Source organism: Aureococcus anophagefferens (assembly GCF_000186865.1).
Source record: "Aureococcus anophagefferens unplaced genomic scaffold AURANscaffold_9, whole genome shotgun sequence".
NCBI lineage: Eukaryota > Pelagophyceae > Pelagomonadales > Pelagomonadaceae > Aureococcus > Aureococcus anophagefferens.
This window is the reverse complement of record NW_008705569.1, coordinates 48,136-62,555: the sequence shown is the minus strand read 5'-3', so window position 1 is coordinate 62,555 and position 14,420 is coordinate 48,136. Positions and strand designations below refer to the sequence as shown.

The 14,420-nt window shown below is 70.7% G+C and overlaps 3 protein-coding genes across 3 annotated transcripts; 1 reads left to right on the top strand and 2 right to left on the bottom strand.

Annotated features, from left to right (window-relative positions):
- Positions 1-3,585: 3,585 nt before the first annotated feature.
- On the bottom strand, positions 3,586-4,073 carry AURANDRAFT_26154 (hypothetical protein; the record flags this gene model as incomplete). Its single annotated transcript, XM_009038631.1, has 3 exons — positions 3,586-3,693; positions 3,813-3,905; positions 3,951-4,073. 3 exons carry the CDS (start codon positions 4,071-4,073, stop codon positions 3,586-3,588), a joined length of 324 nt encoding a protein of 107 aa, XP_009036879.1.
- Positions 4,074-4,604: 531 nt separating this feature from the next.
- Positions 4,605-11,513, top strand: AURANDRAFT_64083 (hypothetical protein; the record flags this gene model as incomplete). Its single annotated transcript, XM_009038915.1, has 1 exon — positions 4,605-11,513. The coding sequence occupies one exon, from the start codon at positions 4,605-4,607 to the stop codon at positions 11,511-11,513; it is 6,909 nt and encodes a 2,302-aa protein (XP_009037163.1).
- A 4-nt stretch (positions 11,514-11,517) lies between these two features.
- Positions 11,518-12,542, bottom strand: AURANDRAFT_69799 (hypothetical protein; the record flags this gene model as incomplete). The annotated part of the gene is made up of 3 exons (XM_009038630.1): positions 11,518-12,215; positions 12,285-12,382; positions 12,452-12,542. 3 exons carry the CDS (start codon positions 12,474-12,476, stop codon positions 11,583-11,585), a joined length of 756 nt encoding a protein of 251 aa, XP_009036878.1.
- Between the last annotated feature and the right edge of the window lie 1,878 nt (positions 12,543-14,420).

Below are 14,420 nucleotides of genomic sequence, written 5' to 3'. Positions count from 1 at the left end.
TCCTCCGGTCGATGGAGGACGCGGATCTCGATCTCGACGGCGCGGAGATGCCTCTCGATCTCGATGGCGCCATCAGGGCGCTGCACTCCAGGGTAGACGAATGCGCCATGTCGGCGCTGCGAAGGCTCGCGCGAGACCCCGCCAACAACATCGCGATTCGGGAGGCCGGCATCCCGCCGCTCGTCGCGATGATGGAGAGCGGTAGCGCCGTCGCGAAAAAGAATGCCGCGCGCGCGCTTCGCGACCTCGTGAACATCAACGACGAGTTCAAGGCCATGATCCGGGAGGCCGGCGGTATCCCGCCGCTCCTCGCGCTTTTAAGCAGCCCCGGCTTCGACGCGAAAGGGTCTGCCATGGAGATGCTGTACAACCTCGCGCACAACAGCGAAGAGGGCAAGGGCGCGATTCGGGAGGCGGGTGGCATACCGGTGCTCGTCGCGGTTTTACGCGGCCCCAGCTTCTTCACCGGCGAAGACTACGCGTCGAAGTTGCTGTGGAACCTCTCGTTAAACGACGCCGGGAGCAAGGTCGCGGTTCGGGAGGCCGGTGGCATTCCACCGCTCCTCGCGCTGGTCGAGAGCGGCAAGCCGATGGCGCCCGCGCGCGAGGCTGCCACCCGCGCGCTGCTGGCCCTCGCGCGCAACAACGACGACAACGCGGTCGAGATCGCGCTGGCTCGAGGCCGCGGCGGGGCGCTGATGGAGCTCGCGCGGCGAGGCAGCGTCACCGTTCGCATTCGCATTCAAGACGATCCTGATCGCGTCTTCATCCGTCGTCTCGATCGCGTCGCGCCCGTCCAGGTGATCCATCTCACTTTCATCGTCGTTTGGAAGGCCGGCGCCGCCGCCAGGCGGAAAGCCGCGCTGGTCGTCGCCGCGCTGTTGCGCGACTGCTGCAAGTTCGCCGGGCGCGTCCCGCGGTACATCAAGCCCATCATCGAGTCCTATCTCTAGGAAGTAACGCGAAGCAATACCTCGGCACCGCAGCTAGAACCAGGCCTAGAACCGCAGCCGGAGTCCTCGCCGGCGCCAGCACCAGAGCGGCTGAGTTGCACAGAAAGGTCGACGTCGGCGCAATGTACGACCTCCCCTCAGTACGATGCGATGATCTCCTCCCCTCGAGCCTCGACAACATGAATGATCTTGATGCCGCGATCGCCGCGCTGCAGGGCGACGACGTGGTCGTTGAGGCGGAAGCCGCGCTGAAGTTATGGCTCCTGGCGGCCAGAAATGACCATCACACGGTCGCGATTCGGGAGGCCGGCGGTATCCGATTGCTCGTCGCGCTGCTCGAGAGCCGCAGGCATCGATTGAAACTACACCACTCCAAGCTAATACCGACGGTCTCGAAGGCGTTGAAGCAGCTCGCGCAGAACGAGGAAAATAAGGTCGCGATTCGGGAGGCGGGTGGCATACCCGTGTTCGTCGCGCTTTTGAGCAGCAGCAGCTTCGGCACGAGACAGTCTGCCGCGGATGCGCTGTTGACCCTCTCTCATCTCGACGCCGAGAACAAGGTCGCGATTCGCGAAGCCGGTGGCGTTCCACCGCTTCTCGCGCTGGTCGAGAGCAGCGGCCCCATCAGCAGCATCCCATGGCCCACAGCTCAGCGCCAGAACCTTCATGCGACTGCCGCCCGGGCGCTGCTGTCCCTCTCGTGCGACAACGACGACAACGCGGTCGCCATCGCGCTGGCTCGAGGCCGCGTCGAGGCATTCGTCGAGCTCGCGCGGCGAGGCCGCGTGGTCGTCTGCGCGGAATTTTTCGTTCAGAATGCCGGCGCCGCCGCCAAGCGGAAAGCCGCGCTGGTCGTCGCCGCGCTGTTGCGCGACTTCTACAAGCTCGCCGGGCGCATCCCGAGATACGCAAGGCCCATCATCGAGTCCTATCTCTAGGAAGTAATTACCTCGGCGCCGCCACGACGCCGTACAAAAACAGGTGGTCGCGGATCGCGTGGCTCGGGACGTTGTGCCAGCGGAGTCCCGCGAGGTGCGCGTCGATGTCGATGCGGTCACCGCGCAGGCCAAAGTAGGGCAGCGCGTGCGTGAAAAAGAGGAGGTCCGCGTCGTCGCGGAGCTGGAACGCGACGAGGATCTCCGGCGCGGCCGGGCCCGCGGCCGCGAGGAGCGCCGCGAGGGTCCGCGCGAGGGGCGCGTGGTACGTCGCGCGGAACAGGCAGTCCGAGACGACGATCGTCGCGAAGGACGGCGCGAGCAGCGCGACGCGGTCCGGCAGGGGCCCGTTCCAGTCGAAGGCCAGGAGATCGAGCGCGTTCGGGTCGTTCAGGGGCCTCCCGCAGGCCGCGGCGTTGACCTCGATGTTGCGCCGCGTCGACGGCAGCACGGCGGCGACGTCCGTGAACACGACGTCCCAGCCCGCGGCGAAGGCCGCGAGGCCCGCCGCGGGCGCGGCGCCGCAGCCGAGCTCGAGCAGGCGGCCGCGGCCCGGCCCGCGCCGCGCGAGCCACTCGGCGACGACGATCTCCGAGAACCAGAGCGCGCCGCCCGTGTCGCAGTCGCCGAACACGCTCTGCTGCTCGAAGACGAACTCGAGGCCCGGCGCGTGCACGAAACTATAGCGCGTCGCGTTGTGAAACGTCGGCGCGAGCATCGCGGTCCGCGCGCGCGCCTCGCCGGGCAGCGCCTGCCGCAGCGCGTCGAGGGCGTTGAGCGACGTGTCGTCATCGCCGTCGCTGTCGTCCGACAGCTCGTCGTCGGGCGACGGCGCGCGCGCCGTGCACCAGTAGCGCTCGTGGTGCTCGCGCCGCGTTAGCGGCAGCACGCCGCCGCAGGCGGCGCAGCGGTATTCTTGCAGCTGGGCAGCCATGCTTCTCTCTGCGAGCTTTTTAGAGCTGGGAGGCTGGGCCGCGGCGCGCGCGCGGGCGCCCACGAGGCTGGCGCCGAGGCGGCTCCCAACTCGGCTCACCAACGCGTCAAGCGCCAGTGTTGACCTCGGCCGCGCGCGCCGTTCCGCCGCCGCGCGCACGCCAAGCGCACGCCAACAGTCGCGGCAGGACGTGCATCGATCGCGCCGACAAGAAAAAGCCGCCGAACACCGCGCCAGGACGCGCCGCGATCCGCTACAGAGCATGGGCTCCGTCGCCTCGTCCTACGCCAACTTCTCGCGGCAGGAGCTCGTCCGGGACTGCGACACGCCGGAGAAGTTCGCGGCCTTCGTCAAAGAGCACTTTCCCGAGGACGCGGACATGCGCGAGCGGATCCTCGCGCGCGAACTCGTCGGCGAGCGGCTCCTCGCCGGCGCGGACGCCGAGGCCCTCGAGCTCTGCGAGGGCACCAGCGGCAAATTTCGATCCTGGGTCGCGCACCTGCGCGCCGCGCCGCAGCCCGGCGTCGCCGCGTCGCTCTGCTCCTGCGACGAGGAGGCCGCGCTGCCGGCCGCGCCGGACGCCGCCGCGACCGAAACCGTCGTGAGCCAGCCCGCGAAAACGGAGGTCGAGGTATAACAGTTCGCATCGAAATATAGGGGGGCACAGACAGTTACGACTAGTACGAGGCGGGCGACGCCGGCGGGACGCGGGGGCGCGGCGAAACAAGGAGGAGGAGGCGTATGGACACGTCGGCGCGGGCGGTCAGGGCTGCGGCGGCGGCGGCGGCGCGGAGCGGCCGACGCTGTCGACGAGGAAGTCGAAGTTCTCCGTCTTGTGGATCGCGGCACTGATGTCCTCCTTCTGCAGCGTCTTGCGCCTGTTCATCCGCGCGCATGAGTCCCCTCGAATCGTTCGGCGCGCGCATCGACGAGTCGCGCGTCCGCCGGCGGTCGCGCAGCATCCCGAATCATGTGAGACGCCGGGTGAACGCGCTTCGACTGCTCCGAGTAGCACCACGACCGCAGCGTGAGCTCGAGGATGAAGAGCTCGCAGGCCTTGGCGAAGAGCACGGGCGCCTCGGCCTGCGCGCTACTGTGTGCGGCGAAAGGGCAGCGCGTGGACTTGACGCGGGCGCGCGCCGAGATCATGCGCACGTCCTCGTCGGACTTCATGATGCGCTTGATCCGCGCGAGCGGCAGGTCGTTGTGCGTCTTGAAGCTCTGCTCCGACGTGATCTCCAGCTGCTCCATGTCGATGCTCTGCTCCTTCCAGAACTTCTTGAGGAACGCCTGCATCTGCCGCACGTGCCTGCGCAGGGGTGGGCGCGCGCTAACCTCGCCGGCCGCAGCGGGCGCGGAAACGCCGGCGCCGCGCTGGTCGTTATCTTCCGGCACCTCCGCGCCGGGGGGCACCCCCGGTGGCATCCCGCCGGGACCGCCGCCGAATTGGGCCATCGGCGAGAAGGGCCCCGAAGGTTGCGCGCGACGGGGACGGCCGCGACGATAGTGAGCAGCCCGAAGCCTAAACTGGAGCCACCAATTGTGAGGCTGCTCGTTGAACGTCAGCTTAGACGCTGCAGCGCTAATGGCAATACGATGATGGGCCCGCCGCAGCCCGCGAGGGACCCAGATCGCGGCCGCCGCCGCCTGCTCAAGTCGCAGAGCGATGCCGCGCTCGCAGCGAAACGCAAATCACACCAGGAGCGGGCAGCAGCGCTCGTGGGCACGCGCGATTTGGCCTGGCATCTGCGCCGCAGCCAGGTCCAGGTGCTCCCGCGGAAGATGGCGACGAGCGCCTCGGCCGACGCGCTGCTGGCGCCGCTGCGCGCCGCGCGCGGCGGCGGCGCGGCGGCGGCGGCGCGCCTCGGCAAGGGCGGCGGCGGCGGGTCGCGGCTCCTGCGGCCGACGGCGAGCTCGAGCCTCCGGGACCGGCGCGAGGCCGCGCTCGCGACGGCGACGCGCAACGCCAAGGCGCTCGTCGCGTCGTCGAAGCGCGTCGCGCGCATCAAGCGCCACGCGGCCAAGGACTACGCCGCCGAGGACGCGAAGCTGCCCGCGTCGCCGCCGCCCGAGTCGGCGCGGCGCGCGGACGCGCGGCGCGCGCTCGCGCTGGACCACGCGCGGGACGTCGAGGCGGACCGCGCCTCGCAAGGCGACCGGTCGCCGCGGTCCCTGGACTCGGCGGACCCCTTCGTCGTCGACGCGTCGCGCGACGACGCGACGCGGAGCCCGCGGTCCGTCGTCGTCGGCCGCCTCGTCGGCCGGACCATCGACGCGCTGGGCGCGGGCGACTACGGCACCGCCGCGGCGTCGCAGCCGCGGCCCTACGCCGTCGAGGCGCTCGTGGGCGACGGCCACGTCCTCGTGCCCCACGCGGGCCTCGGCCCGCGGCGCAGCGAGGCGCTCGTCCACGCGCTGGGCGGCGACGCGGCGCCGCCCGTGACGCAGCTCGACTGCCGCGCGAACGGTTTGGAGAGCGGCTCGTGCGCGCGGCTCCTGGCCGCGTGCCTGCGCCGCGCGTCCCTCGAGGTCCTGCGCCTGTCGGCGAACGACGTCAGCGACGGCGCGATGCGGCGAATCGTCGCGTTCGTCGGCGCCGAGGGCTGCCCCCTCGTGGACCTGCAGCTCGCCCGGGCGAAGCTCCTCGACGCGCGGGGCCTGCCGGCGGCGCTGCTGCGGCCCTGGCAGTCCGCGCTCCAGATCTTGGACGTGTCGCGCAACGACCTCACGCGCTTCGTCGACGACGACGGCGTCCGGGCCTACGACGCCTACAGCGGCGTCGCCGGCGCGCCCGCGGGGGCCGCCGCGCCCGCGCCCCGGCGCGCGGACGGCGGCGCGCGCAAGGCCGTCCGCGTCTCCGCGGGCGCGCCGACGCTCGCGCGGTTCCGCCGGCGGTCGTCGATGGCCGCCGCGGAGCGGCGCGACACGGGCGGCGACCGCCGCACGTTCGTGAGCGGCTTCGGCGGCGCGGACGTCGGGGCCGCGCTCGGCCTGTCGCCCGTGCTCGTCAAGCTCGCCGAGGCCAAGGCCGCGCCGGAGAGCGACGACGACGACGACGACGACGACGCGCGGCGCCGGCGGCACAAGGAGAAGGAGTCGATGACGACGCAGGAGGCGCGCGAACGGACCTCCCAGCTCCTCGCGGACCGCATCTTCGCCGAGGCGTCCTACGAGCGCAAGCTCGAGCGCGACAAGAAGACGTTCCGCGTCGACTTCGCCGCGTTCCTGCCCTACTGGCACCTCGTCCAGTACGGGTCCGGCAAGAAGGCGAACCGCGCCTATACCCACCTGTTGAGCACGCTCAAGCACGTGCTGCGCATCCTGCGGCTGAGCGGGCCGGAGGCCCGGGCGCGGAGCACGTCCGTGAAGCTGCGGCGGCTGCGCCAGTTCTCCGACGTCGTCGGGCTGTCGCGGGACCGGAGCGGGCTCTACGCGCCGCTCGTCGCGGACGTCTACGTGTCCGTGCTCCGCCGGGCGCTCGACGGCCGCGGGCGCGCGCTGGACGTCTTGCTGGACGTGGTCCCGACGCCCGCGGGCGCGCCGGCGCCGGACAAGGAGCGCGTCAAGGAGAAGCCCCGGGGCTGCCGCATGACCGCCGCGGACGTGCGGACCGCGCTCTTCGGGAAGGACGCGACGAAGGACGCGGCGACCTGGGACGCGCCCCTCTTCAAGCGCCTGGCCTTCGACGACCTGCTGCGGACGCTCTGGCTGCGCGCCGACGCGCTGAGCGACGAGGGCGACGCGACGCTCGACGACGTCCTGGAGCTGGCGCTCGACTTCGCGTTCGAGTGCGCGGCGTCGGCCCAGGAGAAGCTCGTGCAGCGCTTCGAGGACGAGGAGCACGCCAAGGGCAAGGTCGACTGGTACGCCTTCGACCTGATCCTGGACGACTTCGACATGGGGCCCGGCGACGGCACGGTGGAGGGCGAGGCCGCGTCCAAGGCCGAGAAGCTCGAACTGTTCAAGGAGGCGCTCGGCGTCGACGAGCTCGAGGAGCAGGATTTGGTGCTGACGGACGCGAAGCGCTTCGCCATGACGCTCTGGAAGGCGGGCAAGTTCAAGCAGCTGCGCAAGCACGAGGTCGTGGCCGAGGCGCCCGTCGAGGCCGTCGTCGAGCGACCCCGGGGGCTCACGAACGGGAACCTGGGGCTGGCGCTGCGCGTCCTGGACCTGTCGTGGAACCGGCTGCACGTCGCCGACGAGCTGCGCGTGCTCGTGTCCGTGTGCCCGAACCTGGAGGTGCTGGACGCGTCGTACAACAGCTTCGGCGACGGCGGCGTCGTCGCGATCCTCGCGGCGGCGGACTTTTCGCCCGAGCCGTCGAACTTCGTGGCGCTGAAGCTGCGGGGCAACGGCGTGGGCCCGCGGGGGGCGCATCTCCTGGGGGACCTGGTCCGGCGGCGCGCCGCGGACGCGCCGCGGCTGGAGCTGCTGGACCTCGCGTCGAATCGCCTCGGCGCGTTCGGCGCGCGCGCGCTGCTGCGCGCCGCGGCCCTCGAGGACGGCGGCGGCGTCTTCGAGGCGCGGCCCCTGGCGCTGGACATGGACGACTGCGCCGTCGACGCGGACGTGCCGAGCGACGGGTCCGTGCCGCCGACCTACGACCCGGACGACGCCGGCGCGATCGACGACGCCGCGGAGGTGCCGCTCGACCCCGCGACGACGGCGCCGGACGTCGGCGTGGCCTTGCGCAACGCGCTGCGGGCCGTGGCGCGCGATAACGCGCTGCGCTTCGAGAGCCTGGAGTGGTGCCGCATGGCCGCGTCGGGCAACGAGCGCCGCGACGAGCGCGAGCGGACGTGGCTGCCCGTGAAGCTGACGCGCGGCGCGATGCCGTCCGTGGGGCACACGCGGAGCGGGAGCCTGTGCGCGTCGCGGGGCGGCCACGCGCCGAGCCCGCCCTACCTGAAACTAGATTTGGAGGATCCGGCGAACGAACTGTTCCTGAAGACGAACCCGAACGCGGCGCCGCTCGGCGACCGCGCGTTCGTCGTGCCGCGGACGGGCACGATGCGCTTCAAATTGGCCTACGCGCCGCGGCAGCCGAGCTTACTAGCCTGCCCGACGGAGACGGGCTTCGACGCTTTACGGGCGCTCGTGGGCGCGAAGCCGGCGCACCTGCTGCAGCACGCGCCGTTCCTGACGACGCGGCAGGTCGAGAAGCTGCTCCAGCGCCTCGGCCACGACCCGCAGCCGCCGAATTTGTGCGAGATCTACGGCCACGACGACGAGCTCAAGGAGCGGCCCCTGAGCGATTTGGTGCACCTGCTGACGGTGCTGCTGCCGCGCGTCGTCGACGTCGACGCGTCCGCGCGATTGATCCGGGCCTACGCGCCCGCGCGCGCGTCGCAGCGCGCGCTCGCGCGGGCCCTGGGGCCGGCCTACGGGCCCCTCATCGGCGCGCCGAACGGGCGCTACGCGCTGGACCTGAGCCTGGCGACGCACAAGCTCGCGCTCCGGGCGGTTCTAGAGAGGGTCGCGTCGGAGAAACGCGTCGCGCTGGAGGTGCGCGGCTGCGGCCTCCACGAGCGCATCCGCAACGTCAGCTTCCGCCCCGACGACCCGGCCAAGCGGGCGCGCGCCGAGGCGCTCACGCGGGGCAAGAACACGATGGCCAAGGACACGCCGCGGCCGCGCGACGTCGCGCCGCTGTTGCGCGCGCTCCTCCGCGGCCGCGACGTCGAACTGGGGGCCGTGCTCAAGGGCGGCGCGCTGACCTTCGACGTGTCGTCGTCCGCGCGGCCGGACGCGGCGCACGCGACCTTGGCGCCGCGCGACGTCGTCCACCGCGCGTCGAACGCGGACCTGCCGACGCCCTGCCGGCGCCTCGTCCGCGCCTTCGCCATGGATGATGATGTTTTGATCGACCACGCGAAGAACGCGGAGCGCGCGTCGACCTACGACCGCGCGCGCCCGGAGCCCGCGTGGCTCGAGGAGCCGAGCCGATCCGCCGTCGTCGCGTCGATCCAGCGCATGTGGGCGACGACGAAGCGGGTCCGCGAGGCGAAGCGGAGGTTGGAGGCCGCCCAGAAGAAGGGCGCCAAGAAGGGCCGGAAGGGCAAGAAGGGCGCCGGGGAGGAGAAGCCGAAGGCGCCGCCGAAGGCGCCGCCGAAGGAGCCGCCGACGGCGCCCGCGCCCGCGGCCGACGCCGCCGCCGAGGCGGCCGCCCCGGAGGACGGCAAGAAGGCCGCGAAGAAGAAGAAGAAGAAGAAGGGCGGCAAGAAGAAGAAGGGCGCGTCCAAGAAGGCCTCGCCGGAGAAGCCCGCGGCGCCCGAGCCGCCCGCGTCGCCGCCCAAGTCGCCGTCCAAGCCCGCGACGCCGTCGTCGCTCGTCAAGAGCAGCAAGATGTGGAAGCTGACGCTGGGCCGGGGCGTGCGGTCGAAGATCGTGAGCCGCGACGCGCTCGCGCGCCTCGTCGCCGTGCGGAAGCGCGACGACGGCGTCGTCAAGTTGAAGGACCTGCTGGACCGCCACCTGGGCATCGAGTCCCAGGGCGACCTGAAGCGCGCGCTGATCCGGCGCTTCGACCGCAACGACCGCTGCGCCATCGGCGACCTCGAGGCGACCGCGCGCGAGCACTTCCGCGCGCACCCCGTGACGCTGCACCGGACGCCGTGCACGTCGGACCTGCTCCCCGTGTCGGCCCAGGACGCCGCGGTCCGCGACCCCCACGGCGAGGACGAGCTCCTGTCGCTGCGGCTCCACTTCGCGGACGTGGCCCTCACGTCGGGCCAGCTCGCCTACGTCATGGCGACGTACGCGGGCGACGGCGGGCGCACGGCGCCGAACTACGACGGCCTGCGGCACCCCGTCGACGAGGCCAAGGCCGCGGACGTCGTCCACGCCCTGTATCCGCGGCTCGTGGACCCGGGCCGCTTCGCGCGCGACGTGCTGCCGTGCCTGACGGCGACGCTGCGGCGGACGATCACCGCGCGTTTGGGGTGCTTCGCGGTCGTGCGGCCGCCGCCCGTGGAGCCCTGCGAGGACGCCCAGGTCGCGTCGGGCGGGCCCTGGCTCGCGCTGGACCTCGGGCGCGACGACCACCGGGGCCTCGCGCGCGTCGCCGCGGTCCTCGCGTACTACGAGGGCTCGGACCTCCGCTGGGGCTTCTACCGGCCCCAGCTCGGCGCGGCGTCCAAGTGGGTCGAGAACTGGTCGCTGCCCGAGTCCTGGCGCACGGAGACGGGCGACAAGGTGCCGACGACGGGCGAGCTCGCCTTCGACGACCTCACGCTGCCCAAGGAGCCCGACATGTTGTTGCGCGCGAAGCTCCGGCGGCGCCTGTTCGTCTACGAGTCCCCCGGCGCGCGGGCCAAGCGCGACACGACGGAGTACCTCGCCCACTGCGCGTCGTCGCCCCACGTCCAGGCGGGCGACGAGCGCGAGTTCGACCAGGACCCGGACGCGGTCTTCGCGGGGTTGGTGCGGCCCAAGTACGAGCGCCAGGCGCGGATCATCCAGAAGAACTGGCGCGCGTACCGCAAGCGCAAGAAGCGGCGCGTGGACAAGAAGCCCGTCGCCTACGGCCACGCCAAGGTCGCCGGCTGCAGCCCCGTCCTCGACATGTTCGCAAAATTACAAAAGGGCGGCAAGGTGAAGCCGCCGCCGCCCGTGACGCTCGCGCAGGTGCTGAGCCGCGTGAACCAGGTCGTCGAGGACAAGGCCGTCCAGGACGCGGCGACGGAGGCCGTCGCCAAGTGGAAGCACCGGCCGAAGCCGAGCCTCGCGGCCTACCTGGCGAACTGGCACGTGATCCACTTCGGCGCCGCGCTCGGCGTGTCGCGGCTCCACGAGCTGCTCCACACGCTCCACGTCGTCACCTACTTCGCCCAGCAGGCCGACGGGCGCCGGGGCAAGAAGGGGTCGAAGCTCCTGCGCGTGCGGCGCTTCCGCCAGTTCTCCGACATCTTGGGGCTCACGCCGCGCGCGGAGAAGTGCTACGCGCCGATGCTCGCGGAGTGCTACATCGTCTTCCTGCGGTCGATTTTAGGCCACCCCAAGGGCATCGCCGCGGTGCTGGCGGCGCCCCACGCGGACACGGTCGAGGGCCACCTCGTGCCGCTCCAGGACGTCGTCGTCGCGCTCGTGGGCTACGACAAGCGGGTCGTCGCCGAGGACCCGACGACGTGGACGTCGCCGCTCGCGGCGCTCGCGCGGCCCTGGCTCGACGAGGAGACGATGTACGACCTGTTCCTGAAGATTCGCAAGGTCGCCGAGCGGGGGAAGAAGAGCATCAAGGACGCGGGCGACCACCCCGTGCCCGCGCTCGACGTCGAGGACGCGCTCGAGCTGCTGCTCGACGCGGTCTTCAGGGCCGCGGCCCAGACGCAGGCCTTCCTCCGGACGGAGCTCGCCAACTGGCTCTCCGTCGACGGGCGCCTCACCTTCGACGACTTCAAGCGCTTCTTCCCGGACCTGCCGGGCGCGGCCGCGGTCTCGGAGCTCGCCGTCGCGACGCTCTTCGCGGCCGTCCAGGACCGGGCGGACACGAACGAGTCGAACCGCGTGAAGATCGACCCGGAGAAATTCGCCATGCACTGCTGGGCCCACCACGTCCTCCCGAGCCCCGCCTACGTCGAGCGGAAGCCGCCCAAGGTCGAGGCGACGGCGAAGAAGCACCACATGTTCGCCCAGCTCGACGGCCTCGAGTTCGCCGAGCTCGAGCACATCACCAAGGGCACCGTGGACTAGGTAAGGGCTGCCAGTGCGCTTAGGCGGGCCGCGGCGTGTGGGGTGCGGCGGCCGCGGGACGCGGGCCCGTCACCAGCCGCCGTCGCCGTCCTCGCCGGCCTTGGGGACGACGAAGGACGCGGAGGACCAGTCGGTCTCGATCTTGTAGGGGTCGGAGACGAGCGTGCCGTCGGCCGTGGCCTTGGACAGGACGACCATGTCCAGCGCGCGGCAGTCGCGGTAGAAGAGGACGCGGAGGCAGTCCTCGAGGAGCGCGCGCGCCTCGCCCTCGTCGATGTCCGCGTGCCACTTGGCGCGCATGATGGGCAGCGCGAGGTGCGCGCCGAAGCCCGTCGCGATGACGTCGTCCTCGTACGCCGTGCCCCGGAGGTCGACGGACCCGAGGAACGCCTTGCCGTCCTTGTAGCCGCCGACGACGAGCGAGTTCCAGAGCGGGTTGAACTTGTTCCGCGCCTGGTACATGACCGCGCGCAGGTAGCTGTAGATCTCCACGGGGCTGTGCTCGAAGCCGTCGTTCGCGTTCAGGTTGTCGCGCTCGAGGCCCTCGAGCTTCCGGAGGATGGCGTGGTAGTCGCTCATCTCCCCCGACGCGCCGACGAGCGTGTAGGAGCCCGTCTTCGAGATGCGCTGCACGTCCTTGAACATGGCCAGGGACCCGTAGGACGCGAGCGTGTCCGCCGCGAGCATGACGCCGTCCTTGTACTGCGGAGGGGCGCGCGCGCGCGGTCCTCGACGGTTCGCGCTCTTTCGCGGGACGCGGGGCGGGCGCGCCTTGATGCCGAGGACGGACGTGCCCGTCACGATGGGGCGCGACGTGTGCTGGCGCGGCGGCGCCGACGGCGACGACGAGACGACATTGTTGGCGCGCGCTGCGATGGGGGCGGCGGGTCCGCGGGGCCCGGGGCGGATTTTTTCGCGTCGCGACGCTGGCGGGTCACCGGGTTCGTGCCCGGCGAACAACATCGTCGCGAGGAGCGCTACGGCGGCGCGCGCGACCGTCTTTATTCTACGCCGCGAGCGTCCACCGATGGTCTCGGGCTGGAAGGGGCCGCGCGGCCGTCCGGCACCGAGGCCTGCACCGGCAGAGGGGGCCGACCACCAGGCATACACCAGCCACGGCATACACCAGCATAGCAGCCGCATAGCAGCCGCATAGCAGACGCATAGCGGGCGCATAGCAGACGCATAGCAGGCGCATAGCAGGCGCATAGCAGACGCATAGCAGGCGCATAGCAGGCGCATACCACCAGCATAGCAGCCGCATAAGACCAGCATAGCAGCCGCATACCACCAGCATAGCAGGCGCATAAGACCAGCATAGCAGCCCACCAGCATACCACCAGCGTAGCAGCCGCATACCACCAGCATAGCAGCCGCATACCACCGGCATAGCAGCCGCATACCACCGGCATAGCAGCCGCATACCACCGGCATAGCAGACGCATACCACCCGCATACCACCAGCATACCACCAGCATACCACCCGCATACCACCCGCATACCACCCGCATAAAGCCCGCATAAAGCCCGCATAAAGCCCGCATAAAGCCCGCATAGCGGGCGCATACTACCAGGCATACCGGCGGTCAACCCCCTCGGTGCACCGGTACCGGCGCCGTCCGACGAAGGCCGCGACGACGTCCGAATGCGCGTACTTATGCGCGAGGCCTTCGCGGCGGGGGAGGCCCGAGGCATTAAGCGCCAACCCCCACACGTCGCGATCGCTGCGCCAGAACGTGGGGACGTGCGCGAAGACGTCGTCGTCCCGGCCGAACACGGCCGCGTCCCAGGCGTCCTGATGCTCGTCGTCGTCCTCAGGCTCGGCGTCGCCGTGTGCTTGAAACGCGGCCGCGGGTCCGCCAAGGCCGACCTCAAGCCCCCGTCGGGGGTCGACGTGGAGCTCCAAGTGAACCCCGTGGTGACCCAGGCTCCGTCGAAAGACTGATCGCCGTCGCCACCTAGCATATATATCCCGCCGGCGGGGTACTAGTATGTTAAACGGCACCGGTGGCGATGCGCGACAAGTACGCCCGCTGGATCTCGTTCCGGCCCCTCATCTCGCTCGGCGGGCTTGACTCGAGGCTAGCTCGGCCCCATCGAGGCCGTTTCGCGGTAACCTAAACGTTTTTTTAATGGGCGGCGCCCCATTTGCGAATCGAAAAGGTTACCGAACCCCCGGCCAAGTCTCTATTTTCTAGGATTTTTTGAAGATAACGATGAGCGCGGGCGCTTCGTAGAGCATGGGCGAGTCGCCTCTTTCGGCGCGCAATGCGGGTGTCTCGGGGCATACGATCCCTGCTTCCTCCGCTGGATGTCCACCGCGTGCTGGCATGTCGATGATTGGTCGAATCGCCGGCAAACTTTGTGGGATTGGGTGTGTGATCATGGGCCACAAAGGGAGGGCGTTTATGTACGGGAACGGCTGATGAGGCCCGAAATAAATTCTTCCCAACCGCTGGATGCCCCGCTGGACGCGAGGGGGTCGCGGCTTCGAATCTCCCTTCCGCGAAGCGGCGCGGACGGCGCGGACGGCGCGGACGGCGCGGACGGCGCGGACGGCGCGGACGGCGCGGACGGCGCGGACGGCGCGGACGCGGCACGGGGTCACTTTTTTTGTTCCAACGAGTGATCTCACGGATGAAATAAGATCTCCGATGCTGGGAGAGGTCGACAGAGAGATACGACCCCGACTCCGCGGACAACGAGGCCGGGCGCTGCGCACCGTGGCCCGAGTGCGTGACCGCGCCGCAGGAGCCATCCGAGTTCCCCGACGCTCTGCGTTCCTGTTAGCCCCCCCCCGGTCCCTACGGCCCTGATGGAGCGGCCTGCGCCGGCTCGGGGTCGCTCTGGTGCCGTTTGGAGTCTAGCCTGGCGTACTTATCGTGCTTCGCCACTTGCGGTCTTCAA